The 19,827-nt window shown below is 32.7% G+C and overlaps 1 protein-coding gene across 5 annotated transcripts in view; it reads right to left on the reverse strand.

The window, feature by feature from the left end:
- ADGRL3 (adhesion G protein-coupled receptor L3) overlaps nucleotides 1-19,827 on the reverse strand; it is a 463,877-nt gene that overhangs the window by 38,889 nt on the left and 405,161 nt on the right. For 3 of the 5 annotated variants that reach the window (XM_090266821.1, XM_090266820.1, XM_090266825.1), the window contains exon 20: nucleotides 2,214-2,240. The exons of the other annotated variants lie outside the window; for them this stretch is intronic. In XM_090266821.1, coding sequence (XP_090122947.1) covers nucleotides 2,214-2,240 — 27 coding nt within the window. The remainder of the gene's footprint in view (nucleotides 1-2,213; nucleotides 2,241-19,827) is intronic. 5 annotated transcript variants of the gene reach the window in all.

Below are 19,827 nucleotides of genomic sequence, written 5' to 3' on the forward strand. Positions count from 1 at the left end.
ATTGGTATAATAACATTTGTTTGATTGGACTCTTTCAATAAGTGCTTCAACTAATACCCTTTTACCCCATTTTCCCATATTTCCTCTTTTTCCATAAAACTTTTAGTGTTTCCTGATAAAAAACCGAACTCTTGAAGGAACCAGTATGTGTATGGAATGGATGTATGAATTTTAGAAGTTCTATTTGATACCATAGTTATATATAATATCTATGAAATATAGGAGATGGGGAAAATAGCTCCATTCTAGGTCATGATCTCCTTCCTTTCAGCCTTTGGATTGCGCTCTCTCTCTCTCCATATATATGTTAATATATATTCTATATTATATTGGATTAGACTTTGGAAATCAGGCAGCTTTGTTGAAGAAGCTTAAAGGCTCAGGGCACCTGCACCTGAAGTGTCTGTGAATTCAAGGGAGAAAATGAAGCTGAGGATGGGGATGGAGTGGCATGAACAAAGTAGTCTAGAATGGAAGACGAATTCTCAATCTCACTCCATTCTCCTAGTTTTTTCCAAGCTGCCATTCACAATAATAAACAATGGGTAGCAAAAGTCCATATATTTGTGGTTATGTGTTATGTATTTACTATCAATATAAAATGACTATTTCCACTAGATAGGAAATCATAACTGAAAATGGAAACTGTCTGTACTCCTAAATATATTAGAGAATAGGACCAAACCAGTCTAGATTGTTGTACACTCAAGAACCAACCAATCTTTCCTTCCCCAGCAGCACACCTTGCTTGAATAAGATATACTAATGTTTCTTTTCAGCAGACTGCTATTCTTCACTTACACTGAGGAAGAAGTATTTATGGGGATTTGAACTTTGCAGAATAAAGGGGTACAAAATCACATATATTTGCCATAAGCTGAAGCTGGGTTTAATAAAGTTTTCAGAGAGAACTACATCTTAAGAAAGATATGGTTCCAAAGTAGTCAAATATTATGAAAGTCTTATTTAAATTAATCTCAAATATTTACCATTTTTCTTTTACATGAGCCACTGTCTTTCAGATTTAAATATCCACTAAATTTAACATGTGTAATTTAAAACGTTAACAGTCTTCAATAAAGAATACCTAAAGGATGCTTGCAATTGTATGTGCATGTTGATTTACGATTCAGAAAATACCTTAGATGTTTATATTTTATTCTACAATTTAGATTCAAATATGGGAACTTTCAAAATAAAGCTCTCAGTCTCTTACCAATATTGGAAAAAGAAAAAATGGGAAGAATTGCCATTAAATCAGACAAATTGCTATTTTGATTTAGAAAAAAAAATGACAGGATAAAATACTCAAGTCAGCTATTACCCACTAGAAAATCCATTATGGGCCCAAGAATTAATAACATAAAACTGCAATGAGCCCAATTTCTAAAGAAAAAATATAAGCAAGTTCATGAAAAAATAAGTGAAATGGCATTGTGGAAAATGAAAACAAAGGACTCTTCACCAGAAGAACAAACTGAAAGTCTAGAACAAGGTCACCCAGAGGTTGTCAAACTTAAGTTTATTGTTGCAGGACATATAATTTTAAAAAGTTCAAAGAAAAAAAGCCTAAATATTAACATTTATGTTTATTTTATTTGATTTGTACATACTTGTAGCTTTGCTTCAGAAAATTTAAAAATATATTTATAAACAATTAGATAATCAAGTGATGTGTCAAATTGAACAAAATAATATTGAAAATGTAAATTTAATTTTTCAAGGAGGTATTTTCCCCTGTTTTGGGGTATGCGATATAGAAAGTTATTAATACTAATTGCAATTTGGCAGTTTCATACCCATAGATCATTTTGAAGAAGTCACAAAATAATTTTAGATGATATGTCCAACCAAACAACAGAAATGAGGACATACGTGGTACAGAGGAACACATCACAATGAAAGGAGAAAGCTATTAAGAGTGAAACCAGTCTGTACCACACGAGTGGCTATTACTGTGGCACTGAATGCAGGTGATGTCCAATTAAAATAGGTAAAACAGATTTTTTTTTTTTTTTTGGCAATACACCTGCAGCATATTAATTCTGCAAAGAAGTTGTATGCCTGATCTTTTTTTTTTTTCCTGCACAGTTTGCTCTTCTGCCTCAATGTGAATGACAGAAGCTCTAATGATTTTTTAGTACAGATCTGACAGCTGGTTCATGGGACCACACTGATAAATGGAATTTATCAGCCATTCAGGTCATTCTTACTTGATGAAGGGTCTGTTATCCTCATAGCTAAAGAATGCATAGACATAAAGACAAGAACACCAACATTAGCATTTTATGACAAAGAAGTTCATATGAAAAATACCCTCCTGATCCCCAAAGGCTTCTGTCCCCCACATCCCTAAAAGGCATATAGCCTTCCCTTTATATCCAAAAGGTAAATCCTAAAATGAGCATGAGAACTTAAATAACAAGGAATAAAGTCAATTTTACAAAACTGTAATATCCCTTATGAGACTAAGAAAGCCCATTTTTTCATCATGTGCTCATATTACTTGTGACTTGACAGAGACATTTATTTCTTAGAGATTGCATTTCTCTGGAGAATGAGAAATCTTATGAGCAATCTGCAAAAGGCTTAGGGGCATACTTAAAATGACAGATTTCATGTCACCTTATTCTGTAATATTAGTAGGTGAGATTACTTAATTATGGACAGTATGCTTCTAAGTAATTTTAACTTCAGATAATTGACCTGAGTTAAATCAGAACATTATAGTCCTTTGAAAATAATTGGCCCTGACTGCTTTAGAATTCTTTCTGTTAGTTTACTGAAAAAAAACTTTAAATAATCTTTTGTAGTAATAGGAGCAAACATGCAGCACCTGTTCATTATCAGTTATATTTACTAATTTATTTAGTATTTTCTGATAAAATGAGATCCTATTGCCAGCAAAGATAAGTTAAGGGACATTTTGGATCCTTTTTTTTTTTTTTTTTTTTTTTTTTTTTACAAACACAGATGCTGCTCAGTGAATTCAGAGAGAAAAGGAAGAGAAATTGACTGCTCTTTTCTTTTACTTCTTGCCAGAGGCAATAGTTTCTGATACTATGCATATACAAATAAGCTTTCAGAAAGGCCCCAACTGTGATGCATTTTGAATAAAGAGAACTGCTGATGAAAACCTCACTCTCCAGAATGATGAAAGAGTAAAGAATGGAGTGAGAGCTTGAGATTTGAAGCCAGTTCGCTTGACATTTACATCTTAGCTCAGCCACCTACTAGCTATTAGATCTAGGCAAAATTTTAACCTGTGATTTTGTCAGTTTATACATCTACAAAATGGGGATAATTATAAGTTCTTATAATAATGAAATTATACATTACATATAAACGGTTAAAAACAGTGCCTGACACACATTGTGTTCAGTAAATATTACATATGATTATGCTTTTAAAGCTAGAGTACAATTGCAATGAAAATACAGAATTTCTCCCCCAAAGAATAAAGCACCAAATAATAAATGTTGAGTGTCTAAATTCATCTGAGGATGTTTCAGTAGTAATAATATGCATTAAAGTAGATATAGTGGAAATAAGCTTGCAGGTGGAACAGGCAGTGACTAATTGTGCTAATGTGGCAACTACTGGCCACATGAGTTTATTTAGAGATAAATTCATTAAAAGGAAATAAAGTTTAAGATCCAGTCCCTTAGTCACACAAGTCACATTACAAGTACTCAAAAGCTTCCACAGCTGCCATACTGGGCAGTGCAATTCTGGAACATTTCTGTCCTCACAGGAAGTTCTATTGGACAGTGCTTGACTAGGACATTAAAAAATGTTTTAAGCAAGGAAATGAAATTCCAAGAGATAATTAAATAATGCCATGGATGTATGAAAGATGAAGAGAGAAGTGTTTCTAAGAACTGATCATATTTAACAGTTGTGAACTGTGCCTAGAAAGTCCTGTGCATATATTAACATTAAAGAGTTATAAAACATAACATGATAATTATTTCATTATATGCACTTTCATTGCATCAGTATAACCCATCTGTGATGCCAAGTTCATGATTAGAATGACTCTTTTTACCTTAATTTGAATAGTACAATGTCCAGTAAAGAAAGTTACAGAAGTCAGCATATAGAAATACATGCCAAAATGTTCTACAAAACTGTATTATGCTACCTAAATGTTTCAAAATATAAAATACAACACTTGCACTATAATTGCTGGAGTGAGATATTTGACCTATAATGTGAAATACCAAAAATAGAGGTATCAGAGTGTGATGCAGCAGATTTTGTTGGCAGTTGTGGGAGTCAGCCAGTTGTGCCAGTCAATAGTAAAGGCTGTAATTCTACTTCCACTTAGAGTTAACTATAGCCATGTGTATAAATAGTGCCCATTGGGATGTGAAGAGAAATGAATTGTGACATTTCTGGGTCTTGCCAATTAAAGGGTTGGAATTGGACTTCCCTTGACCATTTTACCCCCGACTTTTGCTAGGAGAACGTGGCAGTAGAGCCTCAGACCTATAAATTGAAGCTAGTTATTGACATGGAACTACCACATTAGATTTATACTAATTTCTTCTAGATTCTTATATAATAAGTTTAAGCTGCTTTATTTTAGAGTATTTCTATAGTGGCTTAGCCTGTGTAATAATTAATAGAGCATTTAATTTTACTTTTTAGCAATGAGAATTACCAGTTCATGTTCACAATAAAAAATCATGTTATTGCAAAAGAACTACTCATTAATTTTGTTTCCAGAGTGAAATAAATAATGTACAATGGTTCAAAATCCAGACATCGCTAAAGGTTATCTATAATATGTCAGTGCCTTCCATCATTTTGTCAGATATTCTCTATTGGCTTTGAGAATCTACCTTTATAACGTCTCTCCAACAATTCTTAATTAAAGTGATTGTGTTGTTGCCACCAGTTATTAAAGATAAAATTTTTCTTAATTCATCAAAGAAGGAAAAAAGGTATTAAATACTTATAACCTGGCAAGGCTATATACTCTTGATTAGTTATTTTAACTCTAAATAAGAAATCTGCAAAACTAGTTTCTAAAGCTAAGTAATTTTCACTCTGATTTACCAATACAGATCTATTGAAACAAAATCTTATTCCAGGATGTAAACTTAACCAGTTTTATGGCAGCTTTTTAAATAGGTTATAAAAATATGGACTCAAAGGCCTAAGATGCTCTTGGCAATTGTTAACAAAGATGTTATCTTATAATTTACAATAAATTATGTGTTGAAAATAAAATTATTTGTACATACAACTTTGAAGGAACAAATAATAAAAATGGACCTTCCTTTAGTTAATATATTTTTCTTTTATCAAATATTTTATTTTATCATTTTATTCTTACTAACATCTAAAATTAATAACTTAAGTAGTAATGTCACATAATTATCTTTAAAAGTAATTATTAGTCAAAATTAAAAATGTTATGGGTCTCTACATAGATAATAATTACACACATATTTATATTCTGTAAATATATTATACAAAAGCACAAAAAGGGCTATTAATATTTAGCACAATGGAAGTGTAGCACAAAATACATCTTCAAGTGAATAGATTTCCTGACAAAAAATATTAACTTATAACTTAATGCTATGATGTAAAAACTCATAGTATATAAAAATAGACAGAAGATGAATGGACAAAATAAACTCTAAGTTTGAGTCCAAAGTAAAATATTTTTATTTCAAAATTTAATATAAAGGAGATAAATTATTTTAAATGGCCTAAAAATTTCCCTTATATTTCCCCTTATTATTATTTTTTTGATTGGCTAAGAATTCCATTTAGTTTTTTTCCAAAAATAAAATAAACATTTTCATTTTCACCAATAACTTTATTGATTTGGGTATTTTGAGTATGTCAGCTATCTCCCGCTATTGGTTTCTGGCGAGTAGAGGCCAGGGGTGCTGCTGAACATCTTCCAATGCATCAGACAGCCCCACAGCAAAAACCTATTTGGCCAGAATGTCAATAGTACCAGGAAACTTTGCAAACCAGTTCTGACACATTTGATCAGTCACAGCATCTTCTCCATACACTGCACAATTTTGTGTGTGTGTGTTTCAATTGCATTTTATCTTTCTTGAAATAATAAAGCATAATATGCTGAATATGTTGCATATTTTCTTCCATCATCAATATTAAAATGGCTACACAAAAATTTACCAATATTTGTAAGTTTTTTTTTTTTTTAATGCATGCTGATATGAGAGCAGTCAATACAATCTAACAAAATTGCTTTGAATGAAGTCAAAGACAACTAAGGACTACTAGAGCCATTACATGGAAAAAAAAAACTAAATGAACTTTTTGGTTAACCCAATAATATACTCTGATAGTATAGAATTTTTTTTAAATAGTGAGATGGATAAACTTTGATGTGAGAAAGGTGAGGTGATAAGAGGCATATTTGTGTATTTAATCCAAGAGCCAAAAGATCTGGTCTTTCATAAATCACCTACAGGTAAAGAAAATTGAATAACTTAGGCAGAATTGTTGTCCCCTCAACTTAAAGACTGATACGTTCTGGGATCCTATGGAATTGATGGGGAAGTAGCTAACTGGTTTGCCAACTAAACTGAATGTGTAATAGCAAAAAAGGGAGTTATCATGTTATATAGCCTGATTAGTATACAAATATTTCCAGTTTCACTATGCAGCTAAGTTTATTTTTCCTGGTATAAAACTAGTGCCAAAGGGACAGACTTTTCCCTTGAATTTGGTTTGTGTTACTGTAGAAATGACAAAGGTGATGTGGGTGAGCTTCTCAAGATAAAATTATTCTTTATTCTTCAAAAAAGGAAAAAAAAGGTACTAAATATTTATATATCTCTATGTTAAGAGGGTTTTCCCTATTGCCCCTCAATCAACAATGAAGCTCCCAAGCTGAGAACTGAGTATTCAGTTACCCATATTCTAAAAGAAGTCAGGTTAATAGACTTCACTTAGAAGTGATTTCTGAAACCATGCTTGCCACACTACTAATTCAGGGGTTCCCAGATTTTAAAACTGGAAGAGTAAAGACAAGACCCTTTAGGATTGCAGTGTCCAATGAATTTATGAAACAATGGAAATAGGAAGGAGAGAGATGCATTTACTTAACACTAATCCAGCTACGAACCTTAGCAGGTAATGGAGGAAGAATGTTTTTATTTATTAGAGAGAGGGGAAGGGATGGAGAAAGAAAGGGAGAGAAACACCAATGTGAGAAACAGCAATTGCTTGCCTCTCACATGTGCCCCTACTGGGGCAACCCAGGCATGTGCCCTGACCAGGGATTGAACTGGTGACCTTTTGCCTTGTGGAACAATGCCCATCCTACTGAGCCATGGTGTTGAACTGGTGACCTTTTGCCTTGTGGAACAATGCCCATCCAACTGAGCCATGGTGGCATGGGCTAGGAAAGATGTTTTAAATGGAATATATATATTTTAATGGTCAGGCATTCAGTAACCAGAATAGACTGGTGAAGTACCAACATCTAAGGTAGCATTATGAAACTTGCTACCCAGTAGTTAAGAGATATTTAAGGTAGTATAGCTACAAGAGTAGTGATCAGAGAAAAATCTAAAACTTTTGTTTGCACCTCACTGTGAGGAAAATGCTCAGTTTGTAACAATTAGAAATCCTGACTGCTTTATATTTCTTTCAGATGTATGATATATCACTGGGGCCATACAACCCTAAAATTATATTATTTATTCCCATTCTCTCTTTCTTTTTTAACCACTATAAAAAGAATAAAGGAAAAGTCATTTGGAATGTAATTTAACATTTCTGAGAAAACTACAAATTATGTTTCACTATGATTATATGTTTAAATCACTAAATATTAAATATATAAATAACTATATAAAATTATTAGAAAAATATTAGTGTCATAACATGAACGTAAAATTATGAACAGAGAAGATGATTATATCTCAATTCTGGATTTTATTGATATTAAATATTACTGTTAAAAGTTACATATTGCTGCATTTTGTTCATATGAAATTTATTAAAGAGGATAATGAAATGACCAAATAAATCAAATAAATGATCCAAAATATATCAGAAACATTTTCATTCCCATGACTCAATGTCCTGATAATAATATTGCAGACTTGAGAGCACACACCAATATTAAATTTTTAATAACAGATTTCACACTGCTGATGAATTTGATGTCTGAAATTAGGCCAAATTGAGTATAATAAATCAGGATCAATAAATATTAAATCAATGATAAAACTTTAATTATATTATCTTCACAACTCAAAGTTATGCAAATTTTTATGACAATATAATATGGTCAAAGAACTTATTTATATGTATATAAAAGGTATTGATTATAAGAATGACTAATGAATTATTACATTGTACATATACTGCTACAAACTTATAATTTAGTGCTTCCATTTATTATAAAAATAAATTGATAGGTTTCATGAAAATAAGACATAAATTTTTGGAATCTTATGTTGCAAGTAAAAAATATCATGGTGTGATTATAAATATTAATATATGAAAGCTGGTTTTTCATAGTGATGGGATGCATGGATTTCTAGATCAGCCTGCCTGAGCTTGAATGCTAGCTGAACATATGCAACCTTGGGATAATAATTTAACCTCCCTGAGCCTCAGATTCCTCATCTGTGCGATGGGGACAAACATAGAACTTTCTTCATAAAGCTGCTGTGTGTATCCAATAAAAGGGCCAGGTGCTTTATATTTCTTTCAAATGTATTTTTTATTACTGGGACCATACCACTCTAAAATTATATTATTTATTTCATTGTCTCTCTCTTACTTAACTGCTATAAGAAGATTAAAAAGTCCTTTTTCTTATAACATAAGCAAATACACAAAAATTTAATATGTAAAAGTACTATATAAATATTTGTTATTACATTTGATGTATATTGACCTTCTTACCTCAAAAAGGGGATACAGGGAAAAATACAAACACAGTACTATAATATGTTTGTTTTAAGTGTTTTGGAAATTCATATATTAAGTAGAAATCAAAAGAGAAAGATGAAATAATTGCCTCTTTCTGAAATGACCTTTAATATTTACATTTAAAAACCTCAGTTTATAATGTTTCATTTTAAAATTTCTTTGAGCTTAGTAAATGCCATGAATTTTAACATTCTCAATTGAAATGTGGTCTAGTTTAATGAACATTAAAATAGAAACCAAGATTAATCTGGATTACATGAAAAATCTAAATTTAATTCATAACTAGAGTTTATCTTCAGTGTCAAAAGCCCACTAAGTTACTGCAATGCTTCACTAAATGTAATCATTCGTTGGACCATATGTAAAGAAAAGAAAAAAAGACGTAAAATCATACAGGAAATGTTCACTAAAAGTCATTAAGAGATATATGTTTTAAAATTAAACTTCATTAAACTTTTTTCTTATAATTTTTTGAAAATTTAAATCTTGAATATGAACAATGAAATAATTAACATTATATCTATATAAAGAGAATGTTGTATTTCTTTTCAAAAATGCTCTCTTTTAATCAAAGAAAACTGTCACTTAATCAGGAACATTTAAAGATATGTAAAATATTAGCAACAACTTGACATCTTTTATTTATTGATATTTACCATTAAAATCACAATGTTTCCTGCTCACTATCAGTGGGCCAATAATTTTTAGACTTACATCGAGTTTAAGAATTCACTGATCCTTTAGAACATGACTATAGGGCTAAGAAAATGGGGTCATTGGAATGTAGAGGGTTGACGTACTTTAAAGAATGTATTACATTCTTTCAATAGTTCTTTTTTCAACTTAGAAGATGCACAAACTTTTATGTTAAGAAAAATAATTCAGAAAATTTATAACTTTTTTGTTTTCTTGCCAAATGTGTTTTTACAGGATTAATTGCTGTTTTACTCTTTCTCATACCACGTGGTATCATCACCTCTCATTTCAAAAACTTTGCAACACAAACATTCATCATACCCCACCTGTGAATAAACTGCTTGTAAGAATAACTAAAATATAAAAAAGCATGACTATTTAAAACATGTCTGTACTTCCTAAATATTCCAATAAATAGAACCAAGGGAGGCCTTTAAACACAACTGGAAAAAGACACGATTTATTTAATTTTGGATGAGTAACTAAATTTCAATAAATCTTAGTTTACTCACCTCCACAATTAATAAAGTAATTTCATTATTATCTTTTTAAAGCTGGATGGAACCAAGGAAAGAATAGTTCCTTTATGACCTCTAGGTTATCATTTACAAAGAGCTATTGATGAGAATTCCGAATTCTTGAATCTATGATTCATATAGAACGGTGAAAGTCCATTGTAAAGAAGTAATTCTGCATAGAGTGCACAAAAATTAGTTACTTGGACAATGAACAGGGCTAATTAGTGGCCCAAGATCTCTATTTCAAGTCTGATTTTAATACAGAAGCCCTGTGTTCTTAATTAAATTTGTTACTACCAATTTAAATATAGTATCTTAAAATTATGCCAATGAGAAAAATTAAAGAATGTTACAGAAAATTTGATACAATAAATAAATAATATTTGCTGATATATAAAAAGCTCTAAGTAACTTAATAGCAAAATAATAAATCTTAATCACATTTTAAGCCAAAGGGAAACCTCAATAAAGTCCTAAGAATCATCATCAATTAGAATGTATCTCTGATGACTATAAAATTAAGTTAGAAATCAATAATAAATATACATATATATCAATCTTCTGCTACATCCCCCAAAAATCTCCAGCCCAAAACATTTTACAAATACGCTTTCTAGTATTCAAGTAAGAAATAATCCTTTTCTCATATAGGTTAAAAAAATTTATGATACTACTATAACTTACCAGTAAGTACAGTTTAAGAGAATAAAAAATAAGAATATTTTACTTAAGAACTTAGTAAAAATCCTATGTAAGCTGCTAAACAGCAAAATATAATTGTACATAAATATCATGAAAAATTAAAATTTACCCCAGAATGGTAAAAAATATAGTAGAAGAACTTTAACAACTGATTCTGAAATTTTTGTGAAAGAGTAGTAAAGTCCATGGGTATAATGCAATTTTGAAAGAGATAATCAAAATAAGACTTAACTCTACCAGATTTTAAACATGTTCTGTTAGTAATGAGGTAATAGTAGAGGAACAAAATGTATGTCCATGGAACAGAAGAGAGGGTGCAGAAACAGAGATTTGATATAGGATAGAATGGCAGCACAATTCTGGATGGATTATTTAGAAAATTGTGTTGAAAATTTGGATCATTAAGGAAAGAAAACTAAATGTTTTCCAAAGAGATTAAAGGATTTAAGATCTTAATGATAACTGTAAAACTCTAAGACATATAAAAGAAAATGTGAGAAATAAAAGGAAGTAAAGGAATATATATATTCTCTTTTCCTGGTTTAAAAAAATTTCTTTCGTAAGACCTCAAAAGCATTACCATAAAGGGAAAAGTTAATGATTTAAATTTAAATATTTTCATTTAAAAAAATGTTAACAGAGACCCGGCACTCTGGGAGAAGATGTATGCAATGGCAAACAAATTCAAATTGTTTATCAGCAAGTAAAAAAGTACACAAAAGCTAAAAGAAAAAAAAAAAGAAATCATCAAAAAAAAAGATAGAAAATCTAGTAGAAACAAATAAGCATAATTTTACTAGCAGATCTCCTGTGACTATTAACTGAGATGTTGCTGTTTCATTATATTGCATTATGAAAGTTATTGAATGAGAGATCTGGCAGATTTAGAAACCTTTCTACACCTAATTGAACAAGATGTGATAAATTCAAAGGAAGCAGAAAAATCAGAGAACTGCATTGACAATGACTATTACAGAGAAGAGGTGCTATTTTTTGACTTACATCTTGGGTATATGCAATATATTAACATCCATTAATGCCAACTTTTGTGCTGATACATTTTTAATTTTCATGCTCATGGCTTATTTTCTTAATAATATACTTTAAAAAGTTTTAAATCATAACCTTACACTATCCATCTCAGTTCTGGAATTGAGTGGGGTTTTGTGTTATCACATTGAAGTATCTGATTTAAAATATCAACTTTCCCCATTATTTTATATAGAATGCATACTTACATAGCACATTTATAAAAGTACCAAGGGCTTTGATGACAGACCTTTTAAAAATACATTGTGGAAAAATCCAACAGTTGGGACTTAGCCAAGAGAAAATTAGATTAGAAAGTTTTCAAGTATGGATTGAGCAGTTAAAGACACCGAACATTCCAATTTTTAATTACAAATCCAATGATTTAAAACATAATAGTTGTTGGTTTTTTTAATGTAAAGTAACTATGGCATATATGCTTTCAGCAGTTTTAATATGAAGTAAAGAAAAAAAAAAAACTTTTATACCTAAGTATCACCTGTTAGAAAGCACTCTCAGAAAATAGGAGAATGAGAAAAGTTAAAGTCTGAAATATGTTATCTTTTTGTTTTTACTTAAATGAGGTATTTCTTTGGAATTAGGGGACACCAATATGCATCCAGCATAAGTTAAGTTTTTTGGTCCATTTGAGGAGTTTATGACCTTAGTTTGCCAACCATTGATTATCTATTTATTGCCTTTAATCCTAGAGCACTTTAGTTTCTTTTAAAGAATTGGGATACAGCTTGAGCTATGATTCTTATTAAGATCTACATATGTTGGAATTTTCCAGAATTTGGAGAGACTATGCATGTATCTAAAGCAGAGTATAAATAGCATTGCCACTCATCTAGGGGACTGGGTAGGGCTCTATTGGCCAAGATGGTAATTGACTGTGAGAAGATAGTAAGTAATAAATTCAGACAACAAAAATGGTTATGTTACAGAAACAGAGGAGTCCAAAAATTCCTGGAGTTTGAGGCTGGGGATGGGGAGAAGGAAGCAGCTTTCAGAATGCCTCCATATGCCTGAGGCTGATGGCTGGTGTCTTTCATTATGTAAAACTGCTTGGATGCTTCCAAGGCCTCCGGTGGATGGGAGGAGCCTTGAACCAGGTGATGGTATGGAAAGCACACAGAGCCCATGTGGGGTTCTGTGAATGGTCAGAACTATTGGCAACACCCACTGTGTCAGGACGCAGTCAGGGATATATAGGCAGCTGCGAACACTTTGGGGGTGGGGGGCGAGCTCTGGGGCTGTCTCCCTCGCTGGCAGGTGTTCGCAGGGGTGCTCTGGAGAAGGAGAGGAGATCCACGCGGTTTACAGAAAGAAGACACTTTGCAAGGAGGCTGAGAATCCCGGCGGTTTTGTATTGAGAGCTGGAGGGCACCACAGCACAGAAAGGACCTCGCCAATCAGATTGAGTGATTGGCAGCTGCTGGTAAAGCTGAACTGTGCCTAGAAAGTAGGGAAATGGTGTTTCTGACCTCCCTAAAACTGGCTAGATTCGGTAGAGGGGAGGCAAGGATATGTGTAACTGTTAAATAAACAATTTTCTTTTCACTCAACTATAATATTCAGAGTTGTAATTCTGGCGGCGGGCAATCGGACCCCTAACTAAAGAGCCCGTGGGTTTGTTTTCAAGTGGAACAGCCCAGGGGTTCTGTAACAGTTATAGGCTACTCCTTCCATTTGTTTTAACATTTCTTTGTATATCTCTTAATCCAATCTCCCTTTACCTTTTCCCTTCTTCCCTAAAATTCCATTCTGTCCTTTGAATTCACAGTCCAATATCAACAAATTCCCCCACATCCTAAATTTCATCCTTGGGTGTTTCTGTCACCCTCATGATCTAAGTGAAAACTTCCCCAGCTGACAATGTTTTTCCTGAAGATTACACAAACTCTGGTATAGGTTCTATCACAACCTTCAGGCAGTAGAAGAACCATTGCTAAACCATGGGTCACCCTTTCTCAAAACCCACTTTGAAGCTCCTGCCATCAGATATTTGCTACCACTTTTCATTCCTTCTGATGCTTGTTTACTAACATCTCTAGACCTATTCTTCTGTCTCTCCATTTTCCACTACATATCACCGTCATCTTCATATTTTCCTCTTTGGCCAGATAAGATTCTATGGTCTTTTACTTTCCAACATCCCCTTTCCTCTTCAACAATTTGCAAAAAGCCCAACCCTGGATATGTGAACATTGTTCATATAATACCACACAAACATGATTACTGAAGACATTTTAAATTCATGACAGCAAATTTTTAATGGCACTTAGCAATGACTGACAAGCCAACTCTTACTTCCCTAGCACATATGTTCTCCCATTCTCCTTAAGGGTTATTTCACATCTTCCTTCAATCCCAAATCTCCTCGGCCCAACTGCTTTAACAGAATACTGCCTCCTATTTCCTTAAAACATTAGAAACAACTGGAAGCTGCAAATGCATTTGGTGGGCTGTCCAGACCTCACAATCCCTTGGACAGCTCCTGAACTAATTCATCCAGCTGCTGCAGGCTTACCTGCTAAAGGCTTGTCCTGGTGACCTACAAATGATTGTCCTTGGGCACTAAAGCTGCCATCCCCATACAGTCAGAAGTGCTTGGGAATTTACGTTTCACTCTCACCCTCAAGCAAGTCTGCAGTCAATTATTAACAGGTGTGGAGTTACATCATCTCAGCTCCTTTGCCCCAGGGAGGGACAGCTCCAAATGGTAATTTACATTCCACAGATCCCTTCAGTCTGAAACTTCACACAAAATCATAAATTTGCAGGGGTCCTTCCTCTTACCTATCTCGCTACCCCTTCCTTTCCTATTGATACATTTTAAAAGCATTTCTTAATAAATTGCTCTGAATTCTTGATGCAGTCTTTTCTGGGAGAACTCAACCAAGAAGAGTGGCAGAAATGTTCTCATCTTTCCAAGAGCAAATCTATCAACTGTCTTCAACAGAACTCACACAAACTGCCTTCCTTCCTATTATAATGAAAGAAGTGCCTTTTTCCAAAGCCAACATATCCACCCAGCCTGATGCTTCTCAAGAACGGTGTTCATGCAATGACTGTTCTCTCTCCTGATTCAGCACCACCTCCCTCTCTCTGGCTCACTCCCATCAAACAAACATATTCCTAACTCGTGAAATCCAACAAACCTTCCTAGATCCCAGAGATTCTCTAAGAATCCTGTGTGTGGTAAATATTTATCAAGGGTTCTTTATACTTGTAATTCATGCTTGCTTACTTCTCATTTTCTTCAAAACTATTCTATTTAGGCATAATGCACCTGTCATTGCCTAATGCCTTCATTTTATTTTTCCATTTTACCACACTTGACCACTCAGCAATAGTCTGAAGCCATTTACTTACAGTATGTGACTCAAAATACAATATAATATTTAACTTATTACCAAAACAATTTTTACTTTAAATCCTGAGTTGATTAGGATTTGATGGCTAAAAACTTTTCAGCTCAATGTTACTTGTTCAGTAATTCTCACAACAAAATTATAAAATCAGTAAATTTTGGTCAATTTTCAGAAAAATTTATAAACACATAATTATTGTACTAAATAAAAATTTTAATTTAAATTAATTTGCATCATTTTAAACAGAGCTATGTTAAAAAAATATATTTCTAGTTGGTTCTGATTACAGTAACCAAGAAAAACTCTTTAAGGCTACAAGATGATGGCATCAATGAGATTTCCTGTGTACTTCACTCATTTAAGACTTTGAAGAGTTATGATCTTAAATAATCACTGGGTAAAAACTGACTTACGCATTTAAAAAAATAATCTGCGTGGAAATAATTCAGAAATGATTCAAATTCATTTATGAAGGGGTCGGGGAATGGTGAAGGTTGAGGGTCGTGAAAGGGGCTCAATAGCTTCAGGATTGGGGGCTAGTCTCTGGGAAAATCAAGCCAAGATTAGAGGACTGGAATTTTCAGGATCCTATAAAGTATGCTTAATAACATTTTATAATATATAGCTTTGTATTTTATTTCAAGAAGACAGCTAAGTAAAAGACTGTTCCTAAGGTATCAGAAGTATCGTAATAATGATAAAATTATTATTTCTTAAAGAAAAAGGGATTTTGTTGCTTGGATAATTTTTATTGATGATTAATTCGTCTCCAAACTGTAAAACGTATTTATTTTATTTCTTAAATTCATGAAATTACACGTAAATATTACTAAATGTTTAAAATATAACATTTTTACTCAATAAAGTATTTTAAAATTTGCATTTATGAAAAGTATATACATTATATATTGTGTATATTATATAATACACATACATACACATTTAGATATGGATATTGTGAGCAGAATATTAAGTTTTTGATGTGTATGTGTGTGTGTATGTGTATATATATATGATTAAACAATCTTTTAATAGTGTTATGTTTTTCAAGATTATATAACTTTTTTTCCAGGTAGATGAATATGTCTGAACATAGTAAGTACTTGCTGCTTATGAGTCATGATAATTTATCACATTACTTTAAAGGGAAATATCTGCTGGTCAATAAGTTATCAGAATTAAGTCATAATTTCATCACATGAAGGATGAACTGTCTCGTCTATTCTTCTTATTCAATATCTAGGACCAGCCTTCACTTGTTCATTAGATCTCATTTTCCCTTGCCAACTCACCTGTAGACACCATGCAATAGTCCCCTTCTCTTGTATCAACTAATTTTCCATTAGTGCAAGATTAAAAGAAGCTGCATTACTTCTCATGCTAAAATCAAATCAATTAACCAAACAAAAACAAAATAAAAAAACAAAAATTTCCTTGACAGAGTATGTCCTTCCCTCTACTACATTTCAACTCTTTATTTATAGAAGAAGATCTGAAAAGAGTTGTTTTTATATGTGGTTTTTAACACTTCTCTTTCCATTTTATTTTCAACCTACCCTATTCTAGGAACATAACTAGGTAAAAGTTTGATTCTAAGGTGTCAAAGGGATCAAAATAATAAAGCTTCATCAACCACTCTACCAAAACAGCTCTCAAATAAAGAGACTTTAATGTTGCCAAATTCAGTGGTTAAGTCTAAGTCTCCATTTTAATGAATATGCTTGATTCACCTAACTTTCAGGATCAAGTTTTCTTCCAGTCTTACTGGCTGCTCTTTCTAAATTGACTTTGCAAGCTCTTTAAGATCTCTAAAAGTTAGCATCACCCAAGGTTTCAATACCTGGTCTTCATATTTTATGTATCTATCTTCAATCTCTTTATTTAACCAGTCTCATACATTTAAGATAAAATCTATCCTGACCCACTTTCCCAAGAAGGTAGTCCATTCCCACACTCCTACATCTGAGGAGCAGTCAAGGGGCAGCTGTTTGTAGGAGGGACAGACAGAATTTAGATATGTGGGCTCCTGTCAGAGCAGGAGTTTAGAGCATGGTTTGCTTAATAATTTTGTACTCTTGCCCTAAGCCCTGCAAATGTTGAGGCTGGTTTATTCCTTTCCATTGGGATCTGAGTCTGTTCCCTTTACCAGAACCATGCTTTCTTCCCAAACTCTTTTGCAATGATGGGTGGTGATGTGATCCAGGCATGTGACGCCAGCAAGGGCCTACTGGGAAGCATTTCCCACTGTGATCATGGAATAAAAACCCACGAGGAAAGGCTTATGAAGAGATCCCCCTTTTCTCTCTTCTTTCCTTGTGAACACCTTGGCTGAAGAAGTGATGCTGGGAGCTGAGGCAGCCATCTTTGGGCCTCAAGCTGACACAGTGAATGACAACAGCAAACACAGGGAGGATGATGAAAGATGGAAAGAACGTAGGTCCTAACTGACAACACCGAGGTATTGAACCAATTCTAGAACCACTTGTCTCTTGACTCGATGCTCCATAAATCATCAGTGTTGCTATAATTCAAGCTACTGGAGAGGACACTCCAGCGTCATCGCAAGATGTCGATTCAACACGGGAGGAGACAGATACGATGTCACTCCCGAGTCGGACTGCACAGCCATTCTCGGCGGTGCAGATAGACTCTTAAGAAGCTACACCATCGTCTCTCGAGACTGACGGCTGCCGACGACTTTATTGGTTAGCATTTGATTAAGCAGGGCAATCTTTACAGAAACATACATTCTAGTGAGAGAAACAATCTGGCTACAAAATCACTCACAATTTTTTTGCCATATCTGCATACCACTTTTGCTTATTATTTTTTCAATTATCTCAGTCTGCTTCATGTTTTAAAAGGAAATATATCAGAGTCATAAATTTAAAAAAATTCACTTGAAATTATAAAAAATAATTAAGACATATAAAATAAAATCAATACTGAAAATAAAATATCAAAAAAAACCCCACTAAATGTAAAATTAAATCAGATCAAATAAAATCTATACAGTTGATGACTGACACCAAATTTAAATCTTCAGCTTTCACTATTACAATTGCCTATGCACTGTTTACAATGCAATGTTTAGTAAGTCTTTAAAAGTTATGTTGTACCCACCTTTTTCTGCTCAACCTTTATTATGTTTTTTTTTTCCTAAAGTTTTGCACATTTCCGTAATAACATCTCACTCTCCCAGGTCTCCAAGCCAAAAGCCTTGGATTCATATTCCACTCCTTTCTCTTATAGTCTATGTAATTAAATTAGCAAATACTGTAACTTCTATCTTCAAAATATGTTCACAATTTTAGCACTTCTTACTTATTAAACTAATTAATCATTAAAGGATAAAAATAAAATCAAAGTCCATAAATTAAACATTAAATAAAATATGTAAGTAATATTAAACAAATGTTATATAGCTCCTGTTATTGTCATAGTTCTTCCACTCATGCAAATTACCATGTTACCATTTTAGGGAGAAAAAAAAAGATTAATCCTGCTGTGTGTGTATAATTACTTGAGAAACGTTGGTTTCATAAAAAAATAAACAAATAAACAAAAAACTGATTTTCACCCTTTCCCAGAGTCTGAATGTACATTTTATGTAGGGTTTACGTTAATCTGAGTCTAAGCCACATACATAGAATGAAAGAGCTGCTAACTTTTTTTGTTTTTGTTACAAAGATAAATTATGTTTCCCTTAAGTATTGTTTCTGCTTTTCTCAATCTTAGACTAAAATTGATTCTCCTAAGTCTGATATAAACCTAACTATGTTGGGGAAAGTAAACTATTATTTGATCTCAAGGTGTAAAGAACAGCAATTCCAGTGTGCCTGTGACAGTCATCCCTCAAATGTGTTTTTTCAAATGTCAGCTCCCAGTATATGAAGTACATTGAATACGGTGATGCATAAAACACCTGATTCCTGGAAAGGTTATAGGAAGGTTTGAATGCATTTTAAAGACAAAGCCTAAAAAAAGAGAGATAGAGAGAGAGCAACTCTTTTAACATTCCAGAAAACTTAAAACTATAACTTAAATAACATAATACAGTAAGATTTGCAATAAACTGTGCAGAAGGTTAAGATTTGTGAATCAATGACTAACATCTATTTTCCAAAGAACTGATTGTTCAATGCTGGAATTAAGTTAATCAGCAAAGGACAAACTACTACCTAAAGAAAGCCTTAACTTGTTTGAAGCAAATCTAGTGATGCCATAACAACACAGAGAACTCCAAAAAGTGTTGTTTGAATTGTATTACACTTTGAAAACACCTGAAACATTTATGATAAATAAGGTAAGACCACATCCACAGACCAAGGATATGGAAGAAGACTGGAGAAAATGAGAAAAATATATGTTACTAGCTAATATTTTGAAAAGAACAGGAAATTACTGAAGATATTTTCTTCAAAACATCCAGAAAATGTTGAAGTGGATGAATATTTTTATTAAATACAACTCAGAACTAGATATATAGTTCTCTTAAAAAGGCTCAAACTCTTTTTAGAATATTGTTCTGACTACAGTATAAAGATGATACATTATAA

Source organism: Furipterus horrens, unplaced genomic scaffold (assembly GCF_987537825.1).
Source record: "Furipterus horrens unplaced genomic scaffold, mFurHor1.1.pri manual_scaffold_2, whole genome shotgun sequence".
Classification (NCBI taxonomy): Eukaryota; Metazoa; Chordata; class Mammalia; order Chiroptera; family Furipteridae; genus Furipterus; species Furipterus horrens.